General features: G+C 44.7%; 1 protein-coding gene across 1 annotated transcript; it reads right to left on the reverse strand.

Moving 5' to 3' along the window:
• Positions 1-616: 616 nt before the first annotated feature.
• On the reverse strand, positions 617-27,773 carry col4a4 (collagen, type IV, alpha 4). Its single transcript, XM_041045471.1, has 47 exons — positions 27,658-27,773; positions 23,850-24,010; positions 23,466-23,505; positions 19,865-19,936; positions 17,305-17,439; positions 17,102-17,146; positions 16,876-16,992; positions 16,578-16,646; positions 16,088-16,123; positions 15,929-15,991; positions 15,567-15,602; positions 15,271-15,312; positions 14,941-15,021; positions 14,790-14,834; positions 14,598-14,660; positions 14,412-14,456; positions 14,108-14,161; positions 13,856-13,916; positions 13,339-13,443; positions 13,019-13,174; positions 12,766-12,855; positions 12,252-12,412; positions 12,102-12,174; positions 11,880-11,986; positions 11,552-11,735; positions 11,331-11,399; positions 11,140-11,247; positions 10,993-11,061; positions 10,365-10,514; positions 9,867-10,028; positions 9,566-9,733; positions 9,343-9,486; positions 9,026-9,133; positions 8,437-8,615; positions 8,196-8,259; positions 7,943-8,017; positions 7,669-7,776; positions 7,333-7,440; positions 6,762-6,833; positions 6,127-6,255; positions 5,882-5,989; positions 5,644-5,799; positions 5,228-5,476; positions 4,920-5,036; positions 4,634-4,822; positions 4,043-4,326; positions 617-3,746 (listed from the first exon to the last, which is right to left on the reverse strand). The coding sequence occupies exons 2-47, from the start codon at positions 23,894-23,896 to the stop codon at positions 3,507-3,509; spliced, it is 4,983 nt and encodes a 1,660-aa protein (XP_040901405.1). The 5' UTR covers positions 23,897-24,010; positions 27,658-27,773; the 3' UTR covers positions 617-3,506.

Below are 27,773 nucleotides of genomic sequence, written 5' to 3' on the forward strand. Positions count from 1 at the left end.
GGAGTTTGCATGTTCTCCCTGTGCCTGTGTGGGTTTTCTCTGGGTACTCCAGCTTCCTCCCACAATCCCAAAAACATGCACATTCTGTTAATCGGCAACTCTAAGGTGTGAGTGTGTGAGTGTGTGCGTGTATGGTTGTCTGTCTTTGCGTGTCGGCCCTGACAGATCAAGTGGTGTAGAAAATGGATGGATGGATGGATGGAGTGGTCATAGTTGAGAGGTGTCGTTACTCATTGTGACCACAGGGTAGTAGTGTTTATACACATTATTATAAACACTTTTTTATTTATTTATTTATTTATGTATTTATTTATTTTGGGTAGTTTACTAATATCTTTTGCATATTTTACAGATCATTTTCTGGATATATTACTAATTATGATCTGATATTTTACAAATATTTTTTACATGATATCAGATATCTTACTGATGATTCAAATCAGTATGATATCTGATATCAATTTAGTATTTTACTTTTTGGAGGTTTGTGGTCAAGTTTTACTGAGTTCATTGTGTAAAATGTCTCCTACCCAAATTCTACTGTGACTCACGTCATCAGATTTTCCTCAGAACAAACACAAACTTTATCAGCACGTGACGTGAAATAGAGTCAGAGTGAAAGTTTGATGCGATTTATTGAAGTCGTCCGTCCACAGAGTAAAATGTTTCACAAGTGTTAGTGGGAATTTTACTCCTACAGAGATTAAAATACCAGACAGATTTAAATACAATAAAAACAGAATGAAGACACAGCAACACCTCCCCCACTTTATCCTCCTCAGGTAATAACGAAGTCCCGCCCACTTGCGACACCTGATTTTCTCATTTTATTCTCTTTAGTCTTTTTTGTTTTAATCCTCTTTTAACCTGGTGTTTTCTGTTAGAATCTCACATTAACAAGGATTTACTGCTGAACTGAACTCAACATTTAAACTAAAACCTCTCAAAGCATCAAGGGAATTGTAGTTAAAGTCTTTGTTTTATCTTTAAATGCTGCAGTATTCATGTTTCAACTGCTCATTAATTTAAAAATCTGAACAGAAAACGAGGATTTTTTTAAAAGTTCAGTTTAAAAAAAGTTCAGTCCTGATAAATTCTTAAATAAATAAAAAGCAAAAACAGAACAGTGGAATAAAAATCAGTCTGTCTTTAGTCAGAGGAATATGCGTTAATGTTTGTCATTTTAATTTGGCGGAGGATGGAGAGGGGCAGGGCTTCACCCGTGTCACCATTCACCAAAATAAAATAAAAACGAACAAATGAAACATCAAATAGCACCAACATTAATTTCAGGCTAAATAAATACTCTGGTGACATTTACAGTAAAAATATAAAACGGTTGAGTTCAAACATATTTACAAATCACAGAGATAATACAGTGGCAGAACCAGGACCAGAACCAGAAACTGAAACAGGACCAGATATAGAAAGTAAACTGAAATCAGACAAATACCACTGAAGATTTCACAAAAGATTTTTCCTAAACTGGAAGTCACTTGTTTTTTTTAAAAACACATTTTCTTAAGTTCATTCTGTTGTAAATATTAAAACACTGATTTGTGTCCTTTGGTTTTGTCTATATATGAAACTTTCAGACAAATATTCAAGTGAAAATTATTTATTACACAAAGAAATATTAAAATCTACAACATTAAGAACAAACGAATGTGGGAAATAAAAACGTAGAACATCAACCTCTAATTCTGAACTTGTCCTGGTTCTGGTTCTGTGCTGCAGCTCAGATGCTCGACTCTGTAACACGACAGATTGTCACTACTTGTCGGTTTAGTGTTAAACAGACCTTGAGTTAAATCATTTCTGTGTTAAAATGTGACGTTGTGATTTTACACTGAAACATAGAAACATTTAAAAAGAGACCGAGAGGAGGATCCCAAACTCGTCTGATCGGAAATAAAACTGGAACAAGAATACGTTTCAAGGTCAAATGTGTTCACAGCTTCTCACACAATTCTTTCCCTACTTATTCACAAAATACTGACTGACCAATGACACGCAGTCACTGCCTCTCAGCTGACCAATCAGAGTGCGCTTTCAGTGCATTTCTGGTTGGGCTGTGGGCGGCGCTAGAGGCGGGGCTAAAGTTCACTCGGGTGTATGTCGTTGTCCTCTGGTGACAAGAGAATGTCACGCCAACCAATCGGCTTTTACAGGGTGTGACATCACAGAAACTGACCCAGGTAAAACAAGGCTTTCACTCGACGACAGTGAAAACAATAAATATTACGTGGAACAAATCGAAAGTTCTTCAGTTAAACTGATCACATCATCATCACCAGGTTCAAACTGGGGCTGAATAACGTTTAAATGAAATTATCATCAGTCATAATAAATTATAACTGAGATATTACAGAGTTCTGACTGAGATAAAACCACATCACAACCGAGATGTGACTGTTCAGTGGATGTTGCCGTAGGTCGGCGGTCTTGAACTTTCCCTGAACTTAAAAAAGACAAAGCGGGACGGGGACTAAAAGAAGTTTTCAATTCATGAGTTTGGACAATTGTAAATAAATGATGATGCGGACAGGAAACAGAGTGTTTGGCACAAATACAGGTGAATGCCGAGCAATAAAGAGGATTATCAGCTCCTGAACAACTCAGATGTTTGATGACTAATTAACAGCATCAACAAATTATTTATAATTATTAATTATCCATCACAACAGCTCCTTTCAAAAATACTGATAAAACAGCTGCGTCTTTCATTTTTACAACAGCTCATTGTTTTTGTTGTGGCGAAATAAAACACTGTGTCAGACACTGAGAATAAATCACACCAGCGCACAGACTGCACCAGATACAAATATTAACATGTTCATATTCAGGAATTTAAAAAATAATACTGACTGGACACGCGCAGCTAAAAATAAAGTCGCTGATGATGTTGTCAGGTCAGTAATCCACCTGCTGGGTTTTGATTCTGCTTCAGTGCATCTGAGAAACAGTGACGGTCAGTAAACGCTTCTTTTAGTTTAACATAAAGGTGATGAAATGGATCAGGAGCTCTCTTTATTCTAAGAAAACAGGTGACTGTTAAGATCCACGACCTGGTTTGGTGATTCAGGCCCAGCTGCTTATTTTTAATCACATGACCTGTTCATCGATACATCACGACTCTGCTGTGAAACGCCGACATCAGACAACCTCAGTTCAAACATCTGTCTGTGACGTTCGCTAAAAAGACTAAATAAATGGGTTTGATCATTTGTGCTGCTCTGGGTCACTCCTATTGATCTGAATAAGACTGACTGAGTGTTTGATTGGCTGATTGATTGATTGGTTGATTGATTCTTTAACATGACAGTCTCTATTCACAGGGACAAATAACCGAGTCCTGCCTTGTGCACCCCCTCGGTGGAGGAGCTCCTCACTCCCTCGTGCAGAGGGTGGAGGTGAAGCGCCCCCTTACTCCCTCCTGCAGGAGGAGGAGGCGAAGCGTCCCCCTCACTCCCTCCTGCAGGAGGAGGAGGTGGTGTTCCTCCTCCTCACTTCCTCATGCAGACATTGCACCTCCCGATGTTCCCCCTCTGTTGCCAGCCCTGGGTCAGTGTGGGGGACGTGTTCGTGTCCACTCTGGTCAGCCAGAAACTGTAAATATTGGAGAAGTAGTGGCAGGTTCCTCGAGGCCCCTGACACTCCACGAAGGGCTGTGGCCTGAAGTCCGTCAGACAGCTACCTGATGACGTCAGAGACTGGCCGCCACCCTCATCACCTGCACCTGTATGCTGCAACACACAAAGGAAGTGACATGATCAGGTGAGAGACACGAACTTCCTCCCGACAGATGTCATATTTTAACCCCCAGAGTTAGCAGCAGTAACAATTACAATAGTGTTACAGCACCTGATTTAAGTTTAGTTTAGAGTACTACTGCTGGCAGTACCTGCTATCTTGTTTCAATCCGTAGCATTAATCATTTATTTTCAGTATTGGTAACATGGTGTAGAAGAATTAGTAGAATTATTAGTATTATTAACATCAGTACTGTCGTCAGTTGTACTTTCAGTGCTGCAGTACAAACCATGAGGAAGGAATATCCAGTCCACAGGCTCATCCAGTCGGGGGGGCAGTCTGGCTGGTTGGAGGTCTGGCTGTGCAGTGCGACAGGTGAGGAGGGGGCTTCACACACCACACAGCGGCTGATGTACTCTTCGATGGAGGGTCCGCCCACAGGTATGCTGGGCAGGGCTGCCGTTGTCGACAGCCAATAGGATTTATCGTTACGGCTGGCGTAAGAGCAGGCTCCCATGTTACAGGAGGAGAACGGCATGGTGGAAAAGACACGCATACACGACCCCGCCTGACCTGGAAATATTAGTAATACAAATATTAATCAAATACAAATCTGTTAACAACCTCACCTGGTGAAGGAGCTGACCTGGTGATTGGGCAAAAGCTCAGGCACATGAAGGTAACTGATCATCAGCTCAAAGGCGTAAGTCATGCATGGAAAAGGGCGGGTGTGAGGTGACTGACTGAGGTGATGAGGATTTTGGCAGACACTGAATTGTCTGTGAAACTAAACCATGAAAGAGGCCAAGTACAATTTTTAGTGTAACAGCATGGGGACCTTAGCATGTGTGTGTGTCTGTATATATGTTTATATATGTACCCAGGTCCTGAGTGTGAGCCTTCTCCTGACCCTCCAGGTACAGCAGACTGTAACCACTCCACAGGGCCTTCATGTTTAATGGACAGGTGGGAATAATCTTTGATTGGCTGTGCTTCACCAACAGGAAGCCCGAGTTCAAGATTTTAGATGGTCCTGCACGACCACGTTCACCGACTGGACCACGAACACCTGAGACACAAAGATCGCAAACAGGGATTTAGATCAACAAAACACAAATAACACACACGATAACTGTACAAACAACTCTGGCAGGTGGAGGTCTCACCTTTGTCTCCCTTTACTCCAGTCTCCCCCTGCAGGCCTGGAATTCCTCGGTCTCCTCTGGGACCTTGGGGCCCCACAAAGCCTAAATGTCCTTGATTTCCGGGATCTCCCTTCATCCCTGAAACAAACAAACCAACCATCTTAATAATCAGCTAACTGACATTTGTCGTTTCACATTAGAAGGTTTTATTTTTAACTTCATCTTCTGTTGCTCATTAACCTACTAAATTAACCTGAGCTGGTTTGGGGATCAAACACTGTAAACGGAAGACAGTCGGCATGGGACCCGGTCCACTTCCTGTTGCTCACCTTTGGGTCCCTTCAGGCCATCTTCTCCCTTGAGGCCAGGCTCTCCATTTTTACCACATGGGCCAGGGAGTCCTTTGGGGCCCTTGTCAGGGGGTGGGTAAGGGGGGCAGGGTGAGACTCTTCCAGTCTCTCCCTTTAGACCCACAGGCCCATCAAATCCTTTTGGTCCTGGAGGCCCTTTGGGACCAGAACAACCTGGAGGACCCCGTTTACCAGGTATTCCCATCAGACCTTGTGACCCCTTCTCACCTGATCGCACACACACACACACACACACACACACACACACACACACACACACACACACACACACACACACACACACACACACACACACACACACACACAGGTGTGGATGTATCAGTATCTGTCTGCAGTAGGATGGTCAGGTATCTTCATATATCTCAGAATCTGACCTTTCACTCCAAGACTCCCGGGGCAGCCTGGCGGTCCTTTCGGCCCCAGACATCCCTTTGGCCCCGGTGGCCCCGGGCATCCTCTGTCCCCATTGTCCCCATCATCCCCAGGTATACAAGGGTTCGGGCCTGGATCTCCCTGGAGCCCAGGACAACCTGACATACCAAATCCAAGTCAGAGGTCATACAGTGTGATTTATCTGCTGAAGTTTACAAAACCTGAATGTGAAAGTCTGACCTGGCTCTCCATCTTGTCCAGGACAACCAGGATCTCCACAAGGGCCTGGGATTGGATCTTCACAGCTTGGTCCTGGTTGACCTGGAGGTCCACAATCACCTGGAGGTCCTAAAAAACACATAAAGACACATTACTAACAGAGATTGGAGTTCGGATCTTCAGATGGATCAGTGGGTAAACTGTGATGTTCAAATCACTACTGGTCTGACACATCTATCACTGAGGGGAATAACCATGCTACAGACCTTTGCGTCCCGGGGTGCCGTTCGGCCCTTTTTGTCCAGCCTGGGATGGACCACAAGGACCTGGATGACCTGGAGGACCCTTATCCCCTGGAAGACCTTTGAGACCTGGAGGACCCGGCACACCCAGACCTAAAAACACAGACAGATGAACATTTAGGGGAGAGGTTTTTTTTTGTTGTGTCAGTGAAATGTTCAAACTAAACATCAAGTCAAAACCTAAACCTATGTCTCCAACTTAACTCTGACAAACCAGGGGTTTAAATCTGCTGTCACACCAAGGTTTGGACAAAGTCCAAAAGTCATACCTGCACCTTTCAGGCCCAACCCAACGTAACCCACTTTGTATTTGAGATCTGAACCTGACTCGAGACTGAAGTTACATTTCTGTTATGTTTTTCTTCCGAGATAAAGTTATATGTTTGCTTTGGAAAGACTTTCTCAGAAATTGAAAATATTAACAGAATACAGCACGGTGACCTGTGTTGGCCTTCCCTGAATCTTTGGGATTTACAAAGGCTGACTGCTAGCTTGCCAGGGTAATAACACATAATCTGTTGTTGGGACCGGTTTGCTGAACTCCACTTTGGTCACATGATATTCAGTGGTTGTATATGTGAGGAGAAGGACTACCTCACCTCTGGTCCCCATGTCTCCCTTCACTCCTTTTAGTCCGTCTAGTCCATGAAGTCCCAGTGGTCCAGGAGGACCTGATGCAACGAAATCATTCAGAAAAAGTAAAATTTGTAATCAGATTCACATCTGTACACTGTAATCAATAAACAACTATAGAAAACTGTACAAATAAAATCAAGAATCAGTTTATGCATATTCAGTATAAACTCTGATGGCATCACAGTTTAAAACTGTGTTTTTTTTTTTTTTCACTCAGCACATCTGGCTTCTAATTGCATTCATCACACAACTGGCAGTTTCATTGTGATCCACGGAACTGACGGACAAGCCTGACACTGCTGCAGCTGCACAGGTAAAAACACCAAAGTGAAAATAATATTCAGTTTTTCTGCACGATGCACTGAACTTTTTTTTTTCTTGCAGAGAGAGAGAGAGGCTGTGTCTGACATGGGGGTCCACCTTCCCCCTCATCCACTGAAGAAAAAGATTAGTTACATGCTTTTTGATTCTCACTGAGCTAAAACTCTAACATGGCAGACACGACAGCAGGTCTTAGTTGGTCTTAGTTCTAACCTTGGAGTCCTGAGCAGCCCTGTGGTCCTGCAGGACCATTGGCACCCGCCTTGCCAGGAAGACCCGGACAACCCGGACGACCTCTGGGACCTGAGGGACCAATCACACCTGAAATAAACCAGACAGACAGACAACAAGTTTAGGGACAGTAGCTATTATTTCATGGTGCAGCTTTAAACATGACTGTGTCTAACTCTCTCTCCCAGTCTGCTGGATGTTGGAGAAAACCAGCACATCTGCCCACTTTATCTTGTGGTTTTGGTTGGTACAAGGTCGCATCACTCAGCCACGTTAGTAAAGGTAAAATAATGATGAGGTCCAGGTGAGCCTGTTTACCTGGTGGACCCGGGTCTCCAGGGTGGCCAAGATCTCCTTTGCATCCTTTCTGTCCCGGTGCCCCAATAAAACCACGTTGTCCAGGATCTCCTCGATCTCCAGGACATCCTGAGAAAGACAAACAGCTAATTCATACAGAAACAATGATTGTTTAATTGTTTTGTAATAAATCGTCTTTATTACAAAACATGTTCTGAATAGGTAAAGATTATATTTTATAACAAACTCTCTCTTCTCTCCTTTCACTGCTGTGGAGCCAGAACCAGATGATCACCTGAGGACCCGAAGTCTCCAGGAGGCCCCTTTTCTCCAGGTATACCAGGACAACCAATAGAGTCTCCTTTATCACCTGAAACACAAAAACAAACTTTAAACAACAACCTACACAGTAAAAGAGCAGAACCAATGAAGAGGTCAGAGATTAAATCTTTTCAGTCTCTTTCTGTTTCATGTGTGAAGTGTTAAAAATAATCTCGGTCCTCATTCAAATAAATCTGTTGGATCATAGTGGTGGGTTGACCTTGTACCTTTCTGTCCAGGACATCCTTGGAGACCAGGTATTCCAGTTTTCCCTGGAACTCCCGGGTCACCCTGCAGCCACAATCAAATACATACTGATAATTTAACATTTTCAAACAATCAGAAAACAAAGCTGTAGTTCTTTGTTTATACCCACTTTTGAATCTTATAACTGAAATATGAAAGTAACAAAGACCGTGGACTGTCCAGCGTGCACATGTGATGAGCTGCAGTCTGTTTTCATCTTACTGGATCTCCGGTCTCCCCGGGGAAGCCGATGAGTCCTGGAGGTCCTTTACATCCGGGTGGTCCTGGAGGTCCTGTCTTACCGCAGGGTCCTGAGGGTCCTCGGGGTCCTGTGATGCCTCGGGGTCCATTGATGCCTGGATGCCCTGGCTTACCCGTAGCTCCTGGCACACCTTGATTTCCTGCAGAGAAGATGTGTTCAGTTCATCCCACAACTGAATGTTACTGTTACTTTCACACAACCACAGCCTCGCGCCCTGTGCCTGAGCATTACAACCCTGAATAGTGTTAACTCGTCCTGACTCAAGTTGGCCTCATGCAAGTTGACACGACCTGATATGACTCGACATAATCTGATGCTGTTTGACATGACCTGACGTAACGCGTCATGACTTGACTCAACATAATCTGAGGGAATGTGACACGACCTGATGCAGCTCGACACGACGCGACTCAGCTCAGTGTAGAGAGAAAGACACGGTATTTCCAATTTTCCCAGAGTACCTAAATGCATCTGACCTTGTTACTCCCTGTGTGACATCACACCCTGACACCAGTCTCTATGGTAACAGAGTCATGATGTTGCTCTGACCTCGTGATCCAGGGAAGCCGCTGTTACCGCTGGGTCCTGGTTGTCCTCTTGCTCCTTTGATGGGAACGCACGTGAACTGTCCTGGAGGCCCTGTGAGACCTTTACAGCCTGCAGGGGACACACAGGAAAGTCCTTAAAACAGCAACAGATGAGTCTGGACTGATTTTAGCTGGAAATTATAATTATGTTGTTACTGATAAATATGTATTTTTTTTATTTTGGTCTGATTTCTGTTTTACTGTGACACTCTGAACATGTTTCATCGTCTCCTGTATTTCACATAGAACAAATTTACTTTACAAGTTTAACAAATTTACCTTTCTCTCCTTTTGGCCCTTCACATCCTTGAGGTCCATCCCGTCCATTGAACCCTCTCTCACCTGTCCTCCCTGGAGCACCGGGAGTACCGGTCTGTCCTGAAACCCCTTGCCCTCCATACCTGCCTTGAGGCCCCAACAAACCTGAAACACAAAGAGCATTTCAGTGACTGTGTCATCTGCAAACATTTAAACACAGGAACGTTGGTGGGTGGGAGCTCACCTTTCGGACCGTTGGGCCCTGGCAGTCCTGAGTCTCCAATGGGGCCAGAGGAACCCTGGGTCCCCCGGTACCCTGGGAAACCCGGAGAGCCATTTTTACCTGCAGGGCCTGGGAGGCCAAAACCTGGAGGACCCACCTCCCCCATCTCTCCTTTCTCCCCCTGAAAACCTGAAATGAAATATGATGTAATCACAGTCTGGGCGATGCTGATATTTTATTTATTTATTGTTTTTCTATAGGGGGAGTTTCATTTTTAACAAAGAGCTACTGTAACTGTAACTATGTAAAATCAAGAGCTTACCTGGGGGTCCAATGGGTCCCTGAGGGCCAAAAGGGCCCTGAGAACCGGGTTTTCCTATGTCACAGAGGTTAGGTGAGGGGCCTGGGGGACCAGTTATACCTGGAGCTCCATCCTGTCCTTTCTGGCCCTTCGCTCCAGGTCCCCCAGCCAGACCCAGGACTCCTGGACAAACACAGAAAATAACAGAGTTGGTATCACATTAGAAATCACGGCAAGTGAATCCGATTCACTGATTCAGGTCAGATCAGTGTTTTCTGACATTCTCACAGTCGACCCACATTTTACCACATTATCATAACGTTCTAATGCAGTAAAGACATTTTAAAAATGTGCTGTATCAAAACAAAACCATTTTTTCCCCCACCCTGATGTAGTCAGATCACCAGGACGGAAAGATGATAACCTGAAATACTGATGTATACAAAGTAAATACATGTCTCAGAACAAGAACTCATGGATCAATAAACTCTGATGTACATCTCAGGTCCATTAATTCACCTTGTAGTCCATCTTTGCCAGGGGGTCCAGGGACTCCTTTAGGTCCCTGAGCACCTGGTTTTCCCAGGACACCGATGGGTCCTGGGGGCCCAACATCAGAGTCCCCTGCTGCGCCCCTGAGTCCAGGAAAGCCTGGGATCCCTGGAGAGCCTGGTACACACACATACACACATACTGTAAACAAAGCTGATGAAGACGTATTATTAGTCCAGACCATCTGAATCAGCATCTGTAAATGTTATCACATTCATACCCAGCAGGATTTTATCTTACCCTCCCATGTGTGGACTCTGTATGTGTTAATAACTTTTGTAAACATTCATTTGTAGCGCTGTCAGTTAAAGCTTTATTGAGACACTGATGTGTAATCTATTTACTAAGGTGTGTTCGCTTTCAGATGTGTGATTTGGGATTTCTGTCGTCTGTAACAGAGCAAATCTTTTTGTGATTAATTTTCTTGGTCATTTCATCTCAGGTCAGATTACAGATTACTCCAGAATTCATTTGTGATTGGCTTCCACTTAAGGAGACTTTGTGCAGAGTGAATGTTGTGTAAAACGAATGAAATAAGAGTCAGGTACCACTTTTCACTTTGAAAGGAGTCAACACGTAATGACAGTGACTGTACCTGGATCTCCTCCATAACTGAAGCCTTCAGGTCCTTCTTCTCCTGTATCTCCAACAATACCTGTAGGTCCTGAAGGAGCAGAAGAGGAAACATGTAAACATGCTGTTATAGATAACATAAAGATATCAGACAGGTGTGCTCTGGTACCTAGTTTTCCAGGTATTCCCGGAAATCCATAGTTTCCTTTGTTTCCCTTAATTCCATCAGGTCCAGTGATGCCACGAATACCTGAGGGACCTGGGAGTCCTGGGTAACCTGGAGAGACAGGTGAACAGACAGTTGAACAGGAAGTCAGAAACACAGATGATCGGATAGGGGAACAGATACAGATGTTTTACCTTGGTCTCCAGTGTCTCCCTTCTCCCCAGGGGGACCGGGGTTTCTGGATGCACAGGGCAGAGTGTCACCTGCAGGAAGTGGAGGAGTCGAACAGGAAGTGGAGAAGTCGAACAGGAAGTGGAGGAGTCATGGAAAGAACCATGAGTTTTGGGAGAGGTGATGAAAGACATTCACAGATTTTACAATATTTATTTAAAGTCAACTTCAGGTTGATTCTTACCTTTAGCCCCCCTCAACCCTGGGAGACCCGGGAGTCCTGAAGGTCCTTGGTCCCCAAGGGTCCCACGCTGTCCTATTGCTCCAACTACACCTGCTCCTTGGTATCCTGGTGGTCCTGAAAGTCCCTTTGGCCCTTGAAATCCTGGAAAGCCTCTTTCTCCAGGAGAGCTGGTAAAACTTTCCCCCTGACAAGAAACAGGGAACAGATTTATAGATAGACACCTGTGACTGGATCATGATACTTTGGACATCAAAGATAAGGATATCTTCTGAACGTATGAGTCTTGGATGTGTTATGGCTGTGTGTTCACCAGGAGCATCTGACTGACCTGTGGACCGGGGTCTCCAGGGGCCCCAGGGAGTCCATTTGGGCCTCTCCTCCCTGTGAATCCTTGTCTGCCTGCAGGGCCTTGCTGGCCCCTGTTTCCTTTCTCACCTGGAGACAAAAGCCCAATCAAAGCCACTGATACACTGATATGACATTATGGTTAAAGTCAGTGTGGTGAATTCAGGAGACGCAAGACAGGTGTGCAGACAGGTGATAAACTCACCTTTAAAATCCACCACGATGAAATCTCCCTTCTGACCTTTGAACCCTTTGACGCCTGGAAATCCAACCAGACCCTACAAACAAAATCCAAAACAGTCAGCGAACTCTGGGCTGCTTATATGACCTCTGACCCTGTTGTTCGATAACTCACCTGTTGGCCACGCTCTCCAGTGTCTCCAGGTAAACCTTTCTCACCTCTCTGCCCTGGGGCCCCGGGGAGTCCTTGAGTCCCTGCATCCCCCAGGTCACCCACAGGGCCGGGGGGGCCCCTCAGGATAATAGGAGCTCCACAAGAACAGTCGCCACGAGTGCCTAAAACAAACAGGTAGATTTAAAAACAGTAACAGAAACCTGAAGAGTTAAATTGTGGAGTCTGTGAGGATAAGAGCCTCACAGACTCTGTGGAGCCTCTGTTCTTTCTGAAGACATCTGATCAGGGTGTGTTGATTGTTGCCCAGTTTGTAAAGTCTATAAAGACTGTTTTTAAATGTTCTATTAAAAAAAGAACCCGAGGAAACCTCCAATGAAAACAAATAAAAAAGACCAGTAATCCAACTGGTGTCAGTCGGATGGGACATTGTGGACACCTGGGAACCACGGATATGAAACCACACGCTCAATGTGTCACTAGTCCATAAAATATCAATCAGAGTTCAGACAATGACCTTTAAACCCTGGGAAGCCCTGAGACCCTGGGGGTCCCAGCTGTCCCAGCTCTCCAGATTCTCCTGGGACTCCAGGAACACAGTAACGACCTGAGGAGAGAAACTAGTAGTAAGTACGACAGCATTAAGCAATCTGTGTTAATTATAACAAAAGTATATGTACTTTAAATAACCTCAGATCATGACATCACCAGGTGTGTCTGGAGTTAAAGAACAGATGTGAGACCACAGGTGAGCAAGAGTTCTTTGGTACCTGGAATCCCTGGTTCTCCTTTCATTCCTCTAAGTCCAGGACGTCCTGGTTTTCCAGGTTCACCAGGTGTGGGTCCCTCTGTAAAGACCTGACCTGGATCTCCTCTGTCCCCTTTGAATCCTGGAGCTCCTCTCTGACCCACAGCACCTGGCCCTCCTGTGGAGGAATCATCAGAGAACTTTATTCATCTCATTTCACATTTATTAAACTGTGAAACTTTTGTGGGTTTAATTTGAACGTCACTGCCACTGTCTTATATTCATCAGTCAGACCAGACATCAGAACACACAACGCTGCCTCGCAGGTTTTCAGGTACTGACCAGGTATGGATCTGCCGGGGGCTCCTGGGGGTCCACGCATTCCCATCAGCCCCATGTCTCCTGGAGGGCCGCTCAGTCCCTGGGGCCCGTTCTCCCCAACCTCACCTGGAACAAACCGGAGTGGTGACATCTGACCCGAATGATGAGATTATGCCCCATCATATGAGATGGCTGGACGGTTGGTAAAGATACTGAAGGAAACTTAAAAACAGGGGGATTCTGAATGAAGTTCCGCAGCCTCCTTTCCTCTGATTTCTAAGTGGATTTCTGGAGGTTTATTCTGGATGGACATCAGAGATAATGATATCCTCAGGAAATGATGCTGAACCCCCGCGAGGCTCGTCCCGTCTGAGCGGGGCTTTGGATGTTATGTCGAAGTGTTAACACTATTCACAAGTGGGAAACAGGCAATTACAGTAACTTTGATAGGATGCGTCTTTGGACCACAGTGATGACATCATACCAAGCAGACAATCATCATCAATGAGCTGATCGATTGGTGTGTATTGATCTGTACCTGGGTGTGTTATTTGTGCCTCCTGAGGAAGCCCTTTAGGACCCGGATCTCCCATCACACCCTGAGGACAGAGAGACTCATTATAGACTGTATGATCACAGCCGGAGCTCATCTCTCATTGTCTGACATCAACCAACATGGCTCATACATCAACAAAGCAGACTGAAAACCCTGCAGCACAGGTGTCTGGATTTACCTGTCTGTGATTGGTCAGCACCGAAACATCACAGACAGACAGACAGTTTGACTAACCTTAGGACCTTCTCGTCCAATCAGACCTGGAAGACCTGGACTTCCTTGAATCCCCTGACAACACAAACAGACACACTCCATTAAAACATTTAATGTTTGAATTTACACGAGAATGATCAACATTTCAAATAAAAATTTCAAGCCTTGTGTGGTCTGTTGCAGGTCGTCCAATAAGCTTAATTGTTTTCGGTTTGATGGACCTGATTAAAAAGGTCTGATAAACCAGACAGAGTAACATATTTATCTTTTTAATTTAGTTTTTTAGCTTTTACATTTTTTTTTACAGTGTGCTTTGTTGACCCACCTTGAAACCCGTCTCTCCGAGGAGCCCAGGGTTGCCAGAAAATCCCTGAAACACAAAAACGTATCACGTTAACACAGACACTGATGAAAACCTGTAATCTACAGTTTGACTGGGACTGATCAATACTGATCAATAATGATAACAATAACAATAATGTGAAGATGGATCAGATGGATAATTACTCACCCTGAGCCCAGGGAATCCCAGAATCCCTTTCTCTCCTTTGATTCCTGGGAGAGGGTCCAGCCCCTGAAACCACACACACACACACACACACACACACACACACACACACACACACAGCGGTGTGCACACACATTATGTTCATGTGAACTTCAGCCAGATGTTCCAGAGGTTTGATCAGATATCTGAACTTACCGGCAGCCCTTGAACTCCACAGATTCCTTTAACCCCTCGGAGACCCTGAGGAACCAACAGAACCCACAATTAGAACCTGACCCAACTGGAGCAGAACTGCAGGAGAGCAGCTGTAATGTGATTGGCTGTAACAGACTGAAGTCCTGCGCACCTTTTCTCCTTTGATGTACAGGTCTTCTGGAGGGTCAACATACTCAAATGGTCCCGGAGGCCCCTGGAGGCCCTGATCCCCCTGTAGATAATACAGTACTACTGTGACTGCTGCAGTACTATACAGTACAGAGTAGAAGTACTACAGACTATATAGTACTGAAGAACTGGTAACAGTAAAAGGTAAATCCTCTCAGTTCAGCTTAAAACTCCTCTTACAGTTGCTCTCGTGGCCACGCCCCCAGTGGCGTCACTGCAGGTGTTTTTCAGCAGGTGTCACTGAGGGGGGTGTGGTCAGAAGAAAAACCGTCTAAAATCTGAATGTTTGTACCTCGTCTCCTTTCTGTCCGGGCAGAGATCGACCTTTTTCTCCCTGAAACACAAACCCATCAGCACCTGTCAGAGGTTCACCAGAGGCCTGAACTACGAAACAAGTTCAACATACCCAGGATATGTTTCATTATCCGGCTTCACGGAGCCAAACATTGCCTCTGTTAACTCTGTGTTTATCCATCTGGCTACGAGCGCGTTCATGTGAAAGAGGGTGAGTGTTAATTACAAGCAACATCATCAGAACAAAGCATATTAACAAATAATGAAATCACAATAATATGGTATGATACTTACAGGTGTACCCCTGGAACCAGGCAGACCAGGGAAACCCTGTGCAGAGGCAGCCAGGTATTATCATTAGATGTAAGAACAACAATAACAATGTTATTTTTCATTATATTACTTTACAAATTGTATAAGAACATTTAAAGAAATAAAGTCTGAAGATTATTGAGTCTGAATTTACAAAAGTTGTATGATGAATATTTATGTTGACATGTACAAACTGTGTTTATGTATATGAATTATTCTTATCATTATTAACGTTATCATTATTATTGTTATCAGGTGTAATAATAATAATAGTAATAATAATGATAATAATGATTATTGTTATTATTATCATCAGTTGTGCTTCTGTTTTTGTTTTGACTCACGTTGGTTCCGTCCAGTCCTGCTGGACCCACAACTCCCCTCGGACCAGGCAGACCCTGCTCACCCTGCATACAGACAGGCACACGGTTCTCTGTCAGTGTTATTACAGGTTCATGTGTTGCATGCTGCTGTGGTTGTTGCTGTTGTGTACTTGGTCTCACCTGCAGGCCAGGAAGTCCACTGGGCCCGGGGTCTCCCTGTCAGACACAAAGACACACACACACTGACAGTATCAGTATATCAGTATATCAGTATTATTAGTATAACTACTCTGTAAAGAACATCACAACACCCTATAATCTGTGAGTGTGTATTAACTGAGTTTAGAGCTACAACAATTAGTCAACTCACTGATCCACAGAAAGTTAAACTGCAACTATTTTAGTGATGGAAGTAAAAAAAAAAAGGTAAATAAACTGATTATCTTTGATCAGACAAATCAAGACATCTGAAGATGTTTCATTGATCAGTTAAGACAACGATCAGCAGATTAAACGACTGCGAAAGCTGCAGTACTACAGGTACTCCAGAGTCGAGTCTGTCTCTACCTGCTGCCTGCTTTATTTTAAAGCCACAAAGTCTCAGGAAAATCACAAGTTCCAGTTCTGTTGGCTTAGTCTCAGGTGTTGTTTATAGCACAGGTGTACTTACAGGTACTCCAGGGTACTGTATGAAGTAGACTGCTGGATCTCCTGGGAATCCCTTCAGTCCTGGAAAACCCTGCAGAACATAACACAGTTACCCTGGTGATCATAATATACCGCACTACATACAGTAAACAAAACCTGATGCTCTGATGACATGATACCTGTACACACTTTTAACACTTCTGTTTTTACTGCCACAGGAAACACTGTGTGGACGCTGATACTTTATATAATTTTAGGAAAATTTTAAGAAAGAAACAGTTCTAATCAGAGTTTGTTCCTGATTGATCAGTGTCACTGACCGGTTCTCCATCAGGTCCTTGTTCTCCAGGAAGCCCAGTATCTCCTCTCAGCCCTCTGGTCCCATTGCATCCGTCCAGACCTGGAAAACCAGGACCTCCAGGTGGACCCGGATGTCCCTGAACACAGAAACACAAACTCACAGTCTGACATCACTAGAGATGAACCAATCAAAGGAGCTGACAGGTGGATAGGGGGGGGGGGGGGGGGGGGGGCGGGGTTTCTTACCGGGACACCCTCTAAGCCCGGAAAACCAGGAACACCGATATTTCCCTGAGACATCAAACAAAGTGTTAAATGAAATAAGTCACAGGGTTCTGCAGGCTGTGGAGACCAGGACTGGTCCGACAAACTAACAAACTGGAACAAAACTTTAAGAAATATAAAAACAGACATCATGAGGACAGATCAGACTGTCGATGTTTATTCACCACGTCTCCTTTCAGTCCTGCAGCTCCTGTCGGCCCCTCATCTCCTCTATGGCCCTTTTCTCCTGGAGGCCCCTGAGGACCTGGAAAGCCCGGGACGCCCTGATGACCCTGTGGCCCCAGATCACCTGGAGCACCCTGCAGAATACAAGCAACAAGGTTAGAACCTGTTGGAACCTGATAAAAAACTGGTAGGACACGTTTGGACAGCTCATTGACAGGCGAGCGCATGTCGGGAGGGTAGCTGCAATCACATGATCGGCTCATAGTCATAATCATATGAATGCTCTGATATGAATTCTGCTCATTTTGCCTTTATTTCAAAATGTGAGCACACTGTTATTCAAGATAATAATCAGTCTGCAAACTGCTTTCAAGGAGCCCGTTTAGCCGGATGAGAATTAATAGGATTATTTTAGCCTGATATTAGCATGTTAGCCTGGATTAGTTAAACTGTTGTGAATTCTGCAGCCTGTAGGGGACGCTAACAGGACTTTATACTCTCAATAAATTAAATAGGAATGTTAGTGCGCCAAAGAGACTCTGACGTGTAATGTTGTTATCTGACCACAGGAGGGCAGTGTAACACAACAACAACAACAACACAGGCACAGAATCACACACACACACACACACACATACACACACAGAGTTAGTGTGTTTGAACAGCAGCTCAGACAGTCAGGATGTTAAATCAGATGGAATGTTCCTTTAAATCAGCAGCCATCGCATTATTCTGAAATGCACACACACACACTATACATACAACACACACACAAAGAACGGGAAGCACAGTTAGATAAATTTGCTCAATCAATAATAATAATCAATAATTAATTGATAATTTTAGGTAAAAAAGTGTCAACATGAACCAAATCCAGTTTGAAAACTCACTGATGACGAGAAACAAAACTGAACAATAATCCTAAAATTAAAACATGTTGCTGAATGTCTCACATCAGTGGACGTTCTGTCTCTGGTGTCCAGATGTTGCAGCGCACCTGATCCTACAGCTGTGCGTGTGTATGTGTGTGTGTGTGTGTGTGTGTGTGTGTGTGTGCGTGTGCGTGTGCGCGTGTGTGTGTGTGTGTGTGTGTCTATAATGTCTGTACACACTGAGTTACCTGAACAGGTGCTTTTTCATGTGATGTTTGATCATTTATCATTAAATATGATTAGAGCTTTTATCAATCATGAACTTCAGTTTCAGAGGCTTCACAGAAGTTATGTTTTAATAAAACTGTCCTTATATCTGCTTACACCTACAAGATCCTGTATATATATGTTCATTTAGTGATTATTAATAATTACTAGGGGAGTTAAAGTGTATCCACTGACACACACACTGATACTGACTGCGACTGATTAATCTGCGGTGAGATAAAATCACTGTTGACCAATATCAACCTGCTGATTTTTCAGTCGAGCTCTGGTACTGCGTGTGTTAGTGTGTGAATCGGTGATGTGAAGTGTGAGGGTATTAATGTGTGTATGTGTGTGTTAGCACATGTTAGTGTGTGTGTGATGTGTACTGAGTGTGTGTGTGATGAGATGTGACAGCTGTGATCTCTGTTAGTCCTCTCTCTGTCCCTCTTTCTCCGAAACCACCGAACTGTGAAATCACTGAGACAGACGCCTTCCCACAATCCTCTCTGCCTGTCTGCTGCCCCCAGCTGTACAAACACACACACACACACCAACACAGATACACACTGAAACACATACACACACTAAGAGATGTACACTCACACACAGGTTTCTGTTTGTGACTTGGGCGGCAATCTGACAGATAAATTTGGTTGTTGTTGTTGTTTTCTCGATCAGCTGATTGTAGCGACAACAGACTGTCATGTGGTGTTTTATGAGCCATTTGATTGGCTCCTGACTGAAATGACACTGAAGTTTACACAAGTTCTTCAATAAGCAGACACCAGCTCAGACACCTGGACCAGGCTGTGACTAAGGACAGTCACAGCCTGGTCCAGATGTTTCTGTCTTTAGTCACAGCCTGGTCTGTCACACACTGGTCCAGATTTGACTGTAGACACAAACATCTAGACGAGGCTGTGACATGACCACGTTGTTATGACAACCGTGGAAACTATGTGTCACTCGGTCATTTTGTCCTTATCTGTTAACATGATCTGAAAGATGTTTCTGGAAACAGAAGCTCTGAGTTAAGGGACAGAAAGAAGAAACATGTGACATCACACTGCTGAGTGTGTGTGTGTGTGTGTCTGTGTGTGTGTGTGTGTGTCCGTGTGTGTGTGTGTGTGACTGTGTGTCTGTGTGTGTCCGCGTGTGTGTGTGTGGAATCTGCTGACTCACTTTAAGGTAAACAGCTGCTATTTAACTCCAACACATTCCTCACTAACACTCCTTCATCCTGCAGCTCCTTAGTTCAGAATGTGTTTTTGTGTGTGCGTCTTCACAATCTGTGGTTTACGAGCCGACAGGAAATGATGTCAGAGGTCTGTTAACAGTAAGCGGTCTGCAGCTATGATGATGTCACGCTGCAGCGGGCCTTCGATTGGCTGCTGTGCGTTTGTGGGCAGAGTCTCACCATGGCTCCTTTGGCCGGGAAACACTGACAGATGGAGCAGTCCCGTCCAGCGCACGGCTCCGTCTGGCCGCCCTGGAAACCAAAAGCGAACACAAACATCACCATGACATCAGTGTGACATCATACTAGAGGTGTGTCGATAAAATCGATTCTCCTATTCTCATTGTATTTTGTAAGGATTGATTCGTACGTGCTCACGTACGAATTCGCGTCATCGAATTTACGCATGCGCGCGTGGTGTGAAGCTACCAAACAATGAACATCGTCGGACAGTAAGCAATGCTTAGTTAACGTTAAAAATAAAAAAGTGCTAACTTGGGCATTACTAAATTACGTCGGACAGTAAGCACTGCGTACTGTCTGACGCCATGTTCATTGTTTGGTAGCTTCACACCACGCGCGTAAATTCGATGACGCGAATTCGTACGCGAGCACGTATGAATCGATCCTTACAAAATAAAATGAGGAGAATCGATTTTATCGACACAGCTCTACATCATACCATCATCCAAGTTACTCAGGAGGTACAGTGGTAACCTGCACACAGCACCAGCTCTGGAACCAGACTCCCGGAGAGGGGCTGGACTCTGGTTTTGCCCAGGTTGAGACGAGCAGGTGGGTGAGCGGGTGTGCAGTTCTCCCTGAGAACAAAAGGCCTTCCTAGATAAAGCCACATGTTGGACTTCTACCTGGAGACCCGACCTATTGGACTTGTGACAATGAGCTGCCTGCCTGATCTGAGTGCCGACTTACTATTAGACCTCTGTGGACTGTCCATAAGTTTACCTGAGGACAAAGGGCAGTGAGTTTGTAGTCATCAGATCTGCAGTCATATGTCTTGTATACTCAGGTAAGGAGAAGGACAGAATATTGTTGGACGGTGGAAGGAACTCCTGAACTTGACCCACATGTCTGACAGAGCTGGAAGAATGGGAGAAGTCTTTTCCATTTCCCTGTCACAGGTCGCTGAGGTTGTCAATAACCGTATAGTAATAGGGGCAAGGAGAGGTGATATGGATTCTGTCCTGGTCCTGAAATAGTGGACCGGATGCTAACTGTTCCAGGGACAGCGGAGGTTTGTGGACTTGGAGGAGGTTAATGACTGTGCTCCCTAAACTATCTAGTGGGGAGGTACTGTGGGAGCAGACTGGGTCCAAAAACTGTTCAGACAGCAGCAGAGTGAGTTTTGTGTTTTGGGTGTATTTTCTGTTTTCAGACAGTGAGGAATGTAAACACTGCAGGGAAAGACAAGCATCTCTGAGATTCTCAAGAAGCAGACAGCTGACTGTGTAAGTGTGTGTGTGTGTAAGTGTGTGCGTGCGTGCACGTGGTTATCAGATAACGTCAGTGACAATCATGCTTCACTTTTTCTGACCCACACACTCTTTGAACCATTTGAATGAGGACATGCGCCGCAGCCTCTGTTAATCAGATATAAATCAAACCATCAGAGCTTTAAACTGTTCAGCAAACGGCTGCAGCTGGAGCCAAAACGCACGTGAGTTTATTCATGTACCACATAAAACAAAACACACGTGTTTGTTCATGTACCACGTACAGTAAAACACACGTGTTCATTAACAGTGTATACGTACACCATTTAATAAAATACATGCGTGTTAATGTCATAACCTGTAATAAAATGCTCCTGTGTTCAGGTATGTCATATAATAAAACATATTTGTTGGTTAATGTATGCTGTATAGCAAAACACGCGCGTATGTTTATGTGCATCACAAAATAAAACGTGTGTTAATGCGTCAAAGTGTTCAAATGATCCAATATTTCACAAAAAAAGTTTAGACCATCGTCTATAAAGAAAGCAGACTAAAGAACTTTTCTTCTTTCCTCTCCCATGATTCATTTGACGACCCTTCAGTTTTAACTGAGGACCCTTCGGAGGGGCCCCGACCCCCAGATTGGGAAACACTGGACTAAACTAACTGTTAATAAAGTTTTGCTGTAGAGCGAGTCCTTTTACTTTTGAGGCTCCAAGTACATTTTGCTGACAAAACTGTCGTACTTTCACTTTTGAAAGTAATGGAGTATTTTTAGATCAGATCAGCAAAGGATCAGAGTACGTCTTCCACCGCTGTCTGATGGCGCTGTGGGGGTACGTCAGACACAGACCAGGTAGGGAACCCCTGTTAACAAGAACCTGACACTGTCCCCCCTCACACGTCCCACACCGAGGGTCCCTGTTGATACACTGAGTGCTTTTTTTTCTGTGGGCCCCAGACGGTTTGTGCAGCAGCCACATTCCTGCAGCGTTGTGTAAACGAGGTTATCAGTCAGGCGTGGCTATCAGCAGCAGGAATGTGGCTATCGTTCTATCTGCTGTCACGACTTTGTTCTGAAAGTCTGCGCTCGCACCATCCTCCCTCCATCAGTCCTCCATTTATCCTCCATCACTGCTCTATCTGCTGCCGCGACCCTGAGATCACGCTGTCTTCCATGCATCCTCCATCTTCACCATCTGTGCTCTAGCCAGCTCTCACTATCAACCATCAATCCTCCCACCATCCCCTCCATCATCCCTCCATCTGAAACAGCACAATGTCACCGATTGGCTGAACAGACAGCGGAGCAGCTGATTGGCTGGCAACGCTGCTGTTCACAGACAGACTGAACCTGACGACCCCGACAGGGTGATGAGACTGAGCAGAAAAGTTTAGACAAGAAAACCAACTTTCTTCACCTCTGCAGGGACATCTCTACATCATCTGTTCATCCTGGATCAGTTCACCATCATCCCTCCATCACAGTTAACCTCTGCATATTGATCTCTTTCATGTAAATCAATGAAGAACCTGAGGACCCAGGTCTGATCCCTGTGGGACACCACAATAACAGAGACACAAAGGTGATCCCCGACCCCCACGTGCAGGTCGATCCCCCCTGAGTTCACCTGACACCTGTCTGTCAATCACCTGACCGCTGTGCAGCAATGACCCAGACAGGTGGTTCTCCCAAACCAGACTCAGTCTTCATCCGACACACATTAGAGGTCGTATGCAGTTACAGTGTCTACAGGTGTTTACTTGTGGACTTTTTTACTTGTCGAAAATAAAAGGAAATGTCTGACACTTTGATCAGTGAACAAAAAACAAATTCATTATTGTTTTAAAGTAAGACCTTATTTATGCACCAAATTCATCTGCAGTCCACTTCCACTGAGTATTAGACAAGAAGCAGCGACAAAACAGCTGAGACAAACTGCGATGACATGCAGGCAGCACGCTGACGTTAGAAATAACGCAGGGATCAGAGAACCTGAGTATTTCACTCAATCAGAACCCAATAAGGGTCAATAAGTCATTCCTATCGACAGTCTCAGAAACACTGATCAATATCCCCAAAGGCAGCAGAGCTGAGTCTCATCAGCATCAGCAGGAAACACCCACATCACTGTGAGCTCACATTAGAGACAGAGTTGATCAGTGACGACAAAGTCCAATGAAGTGTCTTCATCCTTCAAAGCTCACAGAAACCACAACACAATTTACCCACTGTCCATCACTCTGAACCCTCTCCTCCTTCACAATAAAAGCCCTTTGAAGAAACCAAAGATGAGCTTTAACTGAGAGAGAGATGAACTCACCGCGAGAGCTGCTGAAATATATGACAGGATCGGGAGACACCTGGAGGAGGAAACAGACAGGTGAGTCAAGAAGAAGAAGAACAACAACAACAACAAGAGAAAGACACCAGCAGGTTATTTTATGACCTGGACCAACAGACTGCAGCTCTGACTGATCAGTGATCAGTCAGTGATAACAGTGTGGTTTGAATTTGATGTTGACCAAGAGACCGTCCTCCACCACTCTTCGGATGAGGGGTGAAACATCTTCAAGAACCACAAGCAAGTTCATGTTTGTTTGTACACTAATATATTTGTGTACATGTGTTGTGATGAGGACCCTCAGGACGCAGGCGTCTGTGTGCGATACTTGTTATTCTACGTGTTTTTCACTGTTTCGTTTACCAGAGCCAGGAGTAGCTGCTGGGGGCGGAGCAGGAAGTCAGCAGCATCTTGTCCCCTGCTCAGAGAAAGTCCCGCCCACAACACGGCCCTCACTCTGACTCCACCTCCAGATGGATCTCAGCCAATGAGGTCGCTCCGATGCTGCGACACCGGTGGTCGTCCTGCAGAGACACAAAGGCAAACCGAGAGTGAAGACACAGCAGAGTTCATTCCACGCACAATCCGAACAACAATATTCGATCATCGAAATCTAAAAGGGTTCGTCCTCTGAGGAAAAGGAAGCAGATCAGGAATTTTCATCACATTCATCGTGACGTCTGATCGAACAAATGGTCATGAAACAGTTAACTGATCAGTCTGTCAGCGTCCTTCTGTCTTCTTAGACAACGTGATCTTATTTTGACTGAAAGAGACATTTTGCCTTCAGGTTGTCCCACTCAGATTTTTTTTACTTCTGTTATCTTTCCTGAATATCAATCAATCAGTCAGACTTTATTTTTACAGCACTTTTCATGAATAGACTTTGAATGAGATTAAGTTCAGCCAACAGCTGTAAGACAGCAGCTTAAGATCACAGACCATTCGAAGATAAGAAGGCAGAAGATGCACCACAGTAATGATCAGCAGATCAGCAGAGAGACACGGCACATGTCCCCGGTAAAACGTGCTCACATCACAGAGACAATGAGACTAAAACACTGAGTGAGAAATGCAATAAAATACCAAACATCAGTGATTGATGATGATGATCATTACAGATAACGCAGCTCTGTTAAGACACATCATTCAGACCAGGATCAGTGACGACAGATATCACAACTGTGGGTGAAGTGGTTTCTGTCTTCATCGTGTTTGTTTTCATGTGAATCAGAGGAAAGAGTATTCATACTGAGAGGGTTATCCGGCTGAAGTAGAGTCAGATAAGTCAAGCTGAGGTGAACTCTGTGGCGAACTGATCCTGGAAAATATACCGGCCCAACTCTACCGACACTGTTTCCAAATGACGTAGGTCTCACCAGTTGTTCGCTTCACTTAGTCCAAACCGAGAGAAAAAATAATCCATGGCTACATTTTAGTTCTGGTCCGGTTTGTGTTCACACTGACCTTTGACAAAGGATCCGCGAGGAGTAAACATCAAGTCACGTGGCAGGAAACTCACTGATTGGACAGTTTTTGTCATCCTGCATCATCAGGACCCAGGTGGGGAAATCAAACCACGGTGACTGACAGCAGGTCCGTCTGTGCTTTAATGCTTCTCATGTGTATATTTACGCTGTCTGGTGTCAGCGAGCCAACAGAGAAATAACTGATTATCTGTTTGTTTGTCTTTACGAAAGACAGGTAGAGACAGGAGGAAAAAGAGAAGTGTTGTACAGCACAGTTCTGAGCGCATCGCTGAGGGTCACTGTGTCATTTTTAACGGACTTGAAGTATAAAAGGAGACGGAGGACACAAGAACAACAGACCAGCACTAAAAGAGACCTTATTATTAAATTTTGTATTTGCTTCTGTTCCCTCCTGTCTGATCTTTGACTGATGTTCAAATGTTCAATAGCATTTTCAGGAGAATACTGATTATAAAAATTATTTTTAAAAAAACATATTGCCCTGCTCCTGTTAAATTTACTCATTCTGCTTCTGTCAGCTTCAACCACAACCTCACTTCCTCTGGAAATTTCCATGAATAGCCATTCTCCATCCAACCACCAGGTGTCCCCAGACTTGCCCTCCATTCCCAGTCACCTGACCTTCCCCAGGCACTCACACACCTGTTCCCAGTTTTCTCATCAGCCCTCCCCCTATTTAAAGCAGCTTGTTTCCCCAGCTCTTTAGAAAAGGGTTAGGGCCCTGATGGATAAGAGACTGTTTTCTTAATCACTGCTAATGGAGATTCCTGGTGTAACAGAATTTTTGGCTGCCACTACAACCCTCAGGATGAGTTTGCAGTTTTCTGCCTGCTTCCAGATCAGGTGAGACCACGGTAAAAGCTAGCACTAGCGCTGCTAGTAACCAGCTTGCTTTCCAGTTGGCTAACGACCAACCTGCACCCCGGACATTGGTTCAGCTTGTTTCCCAGCTGGTTGGTTTGCAGTGAAGTCCACCTGCAGCTAAGAAGGAATCATGGCCAACAAAGAGGTGAAGCCCGTCAGCTGCACTGCAGCCTCGAGCCTCTGCTGCCCAGCAGCATGACCGACGTACTTCCTGCTCCAGAGTCGGCCTCCTCAGCCGATGCTTCGCCAGCTTCAGCCAACATCTCTGCTCGCCATCAGTCAGCCGTCTCCACCAATGCTCGACCAGACCATCGGTCCTCCTGCCCTGTATTCCAGTCACTGTCTGTCATCCCAGGTCCTCAGGGCGTCTCAGCCATCCACCTGTTGGGGTTCAACTGAAGGGCCCCCCCAGTTCTGTTGACACCTCAGCTCCATACTGTGGCTGCCGGGTACCAGCTCTAGTTTTCAGTCCTCTGCCTGATCTGCATCTTGCCCTGAACCCCAGTATCCTGCTCGGGGTCCCACCACTGGCCTGCTGTGCTTCCTCCAGAGGAGCTTTGCCTTCGCCGCTGCCCTCCAGAAAAGTCTCTCCTCCAACATCACTGTCTAGGGGTTCAGCCCTTCCCTCTGGTTGTTCTCCCCTGAGCTGTCCCTTCTTCCTCCCTGAGGGGGACATGCCCCAGTCCCCCCATCCCCCATGGAAATGACGCCCTGGCCTACTGTGTGGCCTGGAAGCTTCAAATTCCCACATCACACTGCGAAAGGTATGTTCTGAACCCTGATTGGCTGCAGATAGCAGTGATGTCATAAATCTTGCAGGTGCGTCCAGGTTTTAAAGTGAGAATTAAGATGAGCTCAGAGAAACTTATGAATGTGAAAACACAGACATCGCTCTGTACAGTGAATGAACAACCTGAAAAACCTGACAAACTCACAGCTGGTGACAGAGCTGGAGAGTCAGTACTTTTACTTTAAAGTACATTTACTTTACTGGAGTTTATCTGCTGTCACTCAACCACATTTCAGAGGGAAATATACAACTTTTTGCTGCTCTACATGTAGAAGTCTTACAGATCTAACTGCAGTTATGATCAGCTGCTACAGCAAAATACAATTTACACACTGAATCAGTATTAATGATCCAATAAAACAATACAACTGACAGAAGCCATTCAGCTGCATAACTTCAAATACAAAACTTTAATGTGATTATAACTATGAATGCAGGTATTTTATCAGTTCTACTTTAACTTAAATAAAACCTCAAACCTCACCACCAAACCGAGATAATTTTACCATTGCACGTTTTTGTTTTGTTTTGTTTTTTAGTCTGAGGGCGGAAACATGGAGTTTTTTTTTTTTTTTTTTTTTCAACAACAGAAACACAAATTAAATCATCTTTTACACTCCGTAAAAACTTACAGCCGCAGAACAAAGCTCTCTTCAAATAAGAAAAATTAAATCTCTGACCTGTAACAACTCTTCATTCCCACTGACGATAACTGGTGGTTTCAGAGCATAAAGTCAGCGGGATGTGAACAACTGCAGTGAACTGGGCTGTGCGACAGTAGTTGAGTAAAAGTACTCCGTTACTTCTCCCCCCTCTTCAGCGCCTCATTAATTAACCTATCAGCTGATTAGTTAATTAACTCCTTAATCAATTCGATGGCGTCAGCATTTAATCAAGACCACAGTGAGCGGTTAATTAACGGTTAAGAAGCTGATCGGGAATCGATCATCAGAGCTGCGACAGCTGATTCAAACATCACACGCAGGAAACAAACGGCTCAGGTGAGCCACACACAGGTGTTCCTTACCTGAAGGTCCGCTCCGTCTGAAGCTTCACACGGTTTTCATGTCAGAGACGCACAAACGGGAAAGTCTCAACTTTATCCGCTAAACTGAAGCCGCAGCGTAGCGCTGCACGCACAAC

Source organism: Toxotes jaculatrix, chromosome 9 (genome assembly GCF_017976425.1).
Source record: "Toxotes jaculatrix isolate fToxJac2 chromosome 9, fToxJac2.pri, whole genome shotgun sequence".
In the NCBI taxonomy this organism is placed as follows: domain Eukaryota; kingdom Metazoa; phylum Chordata; class Actinopteri; family Toxotidae; genus Toxotes; species Toxotes jaculatrix.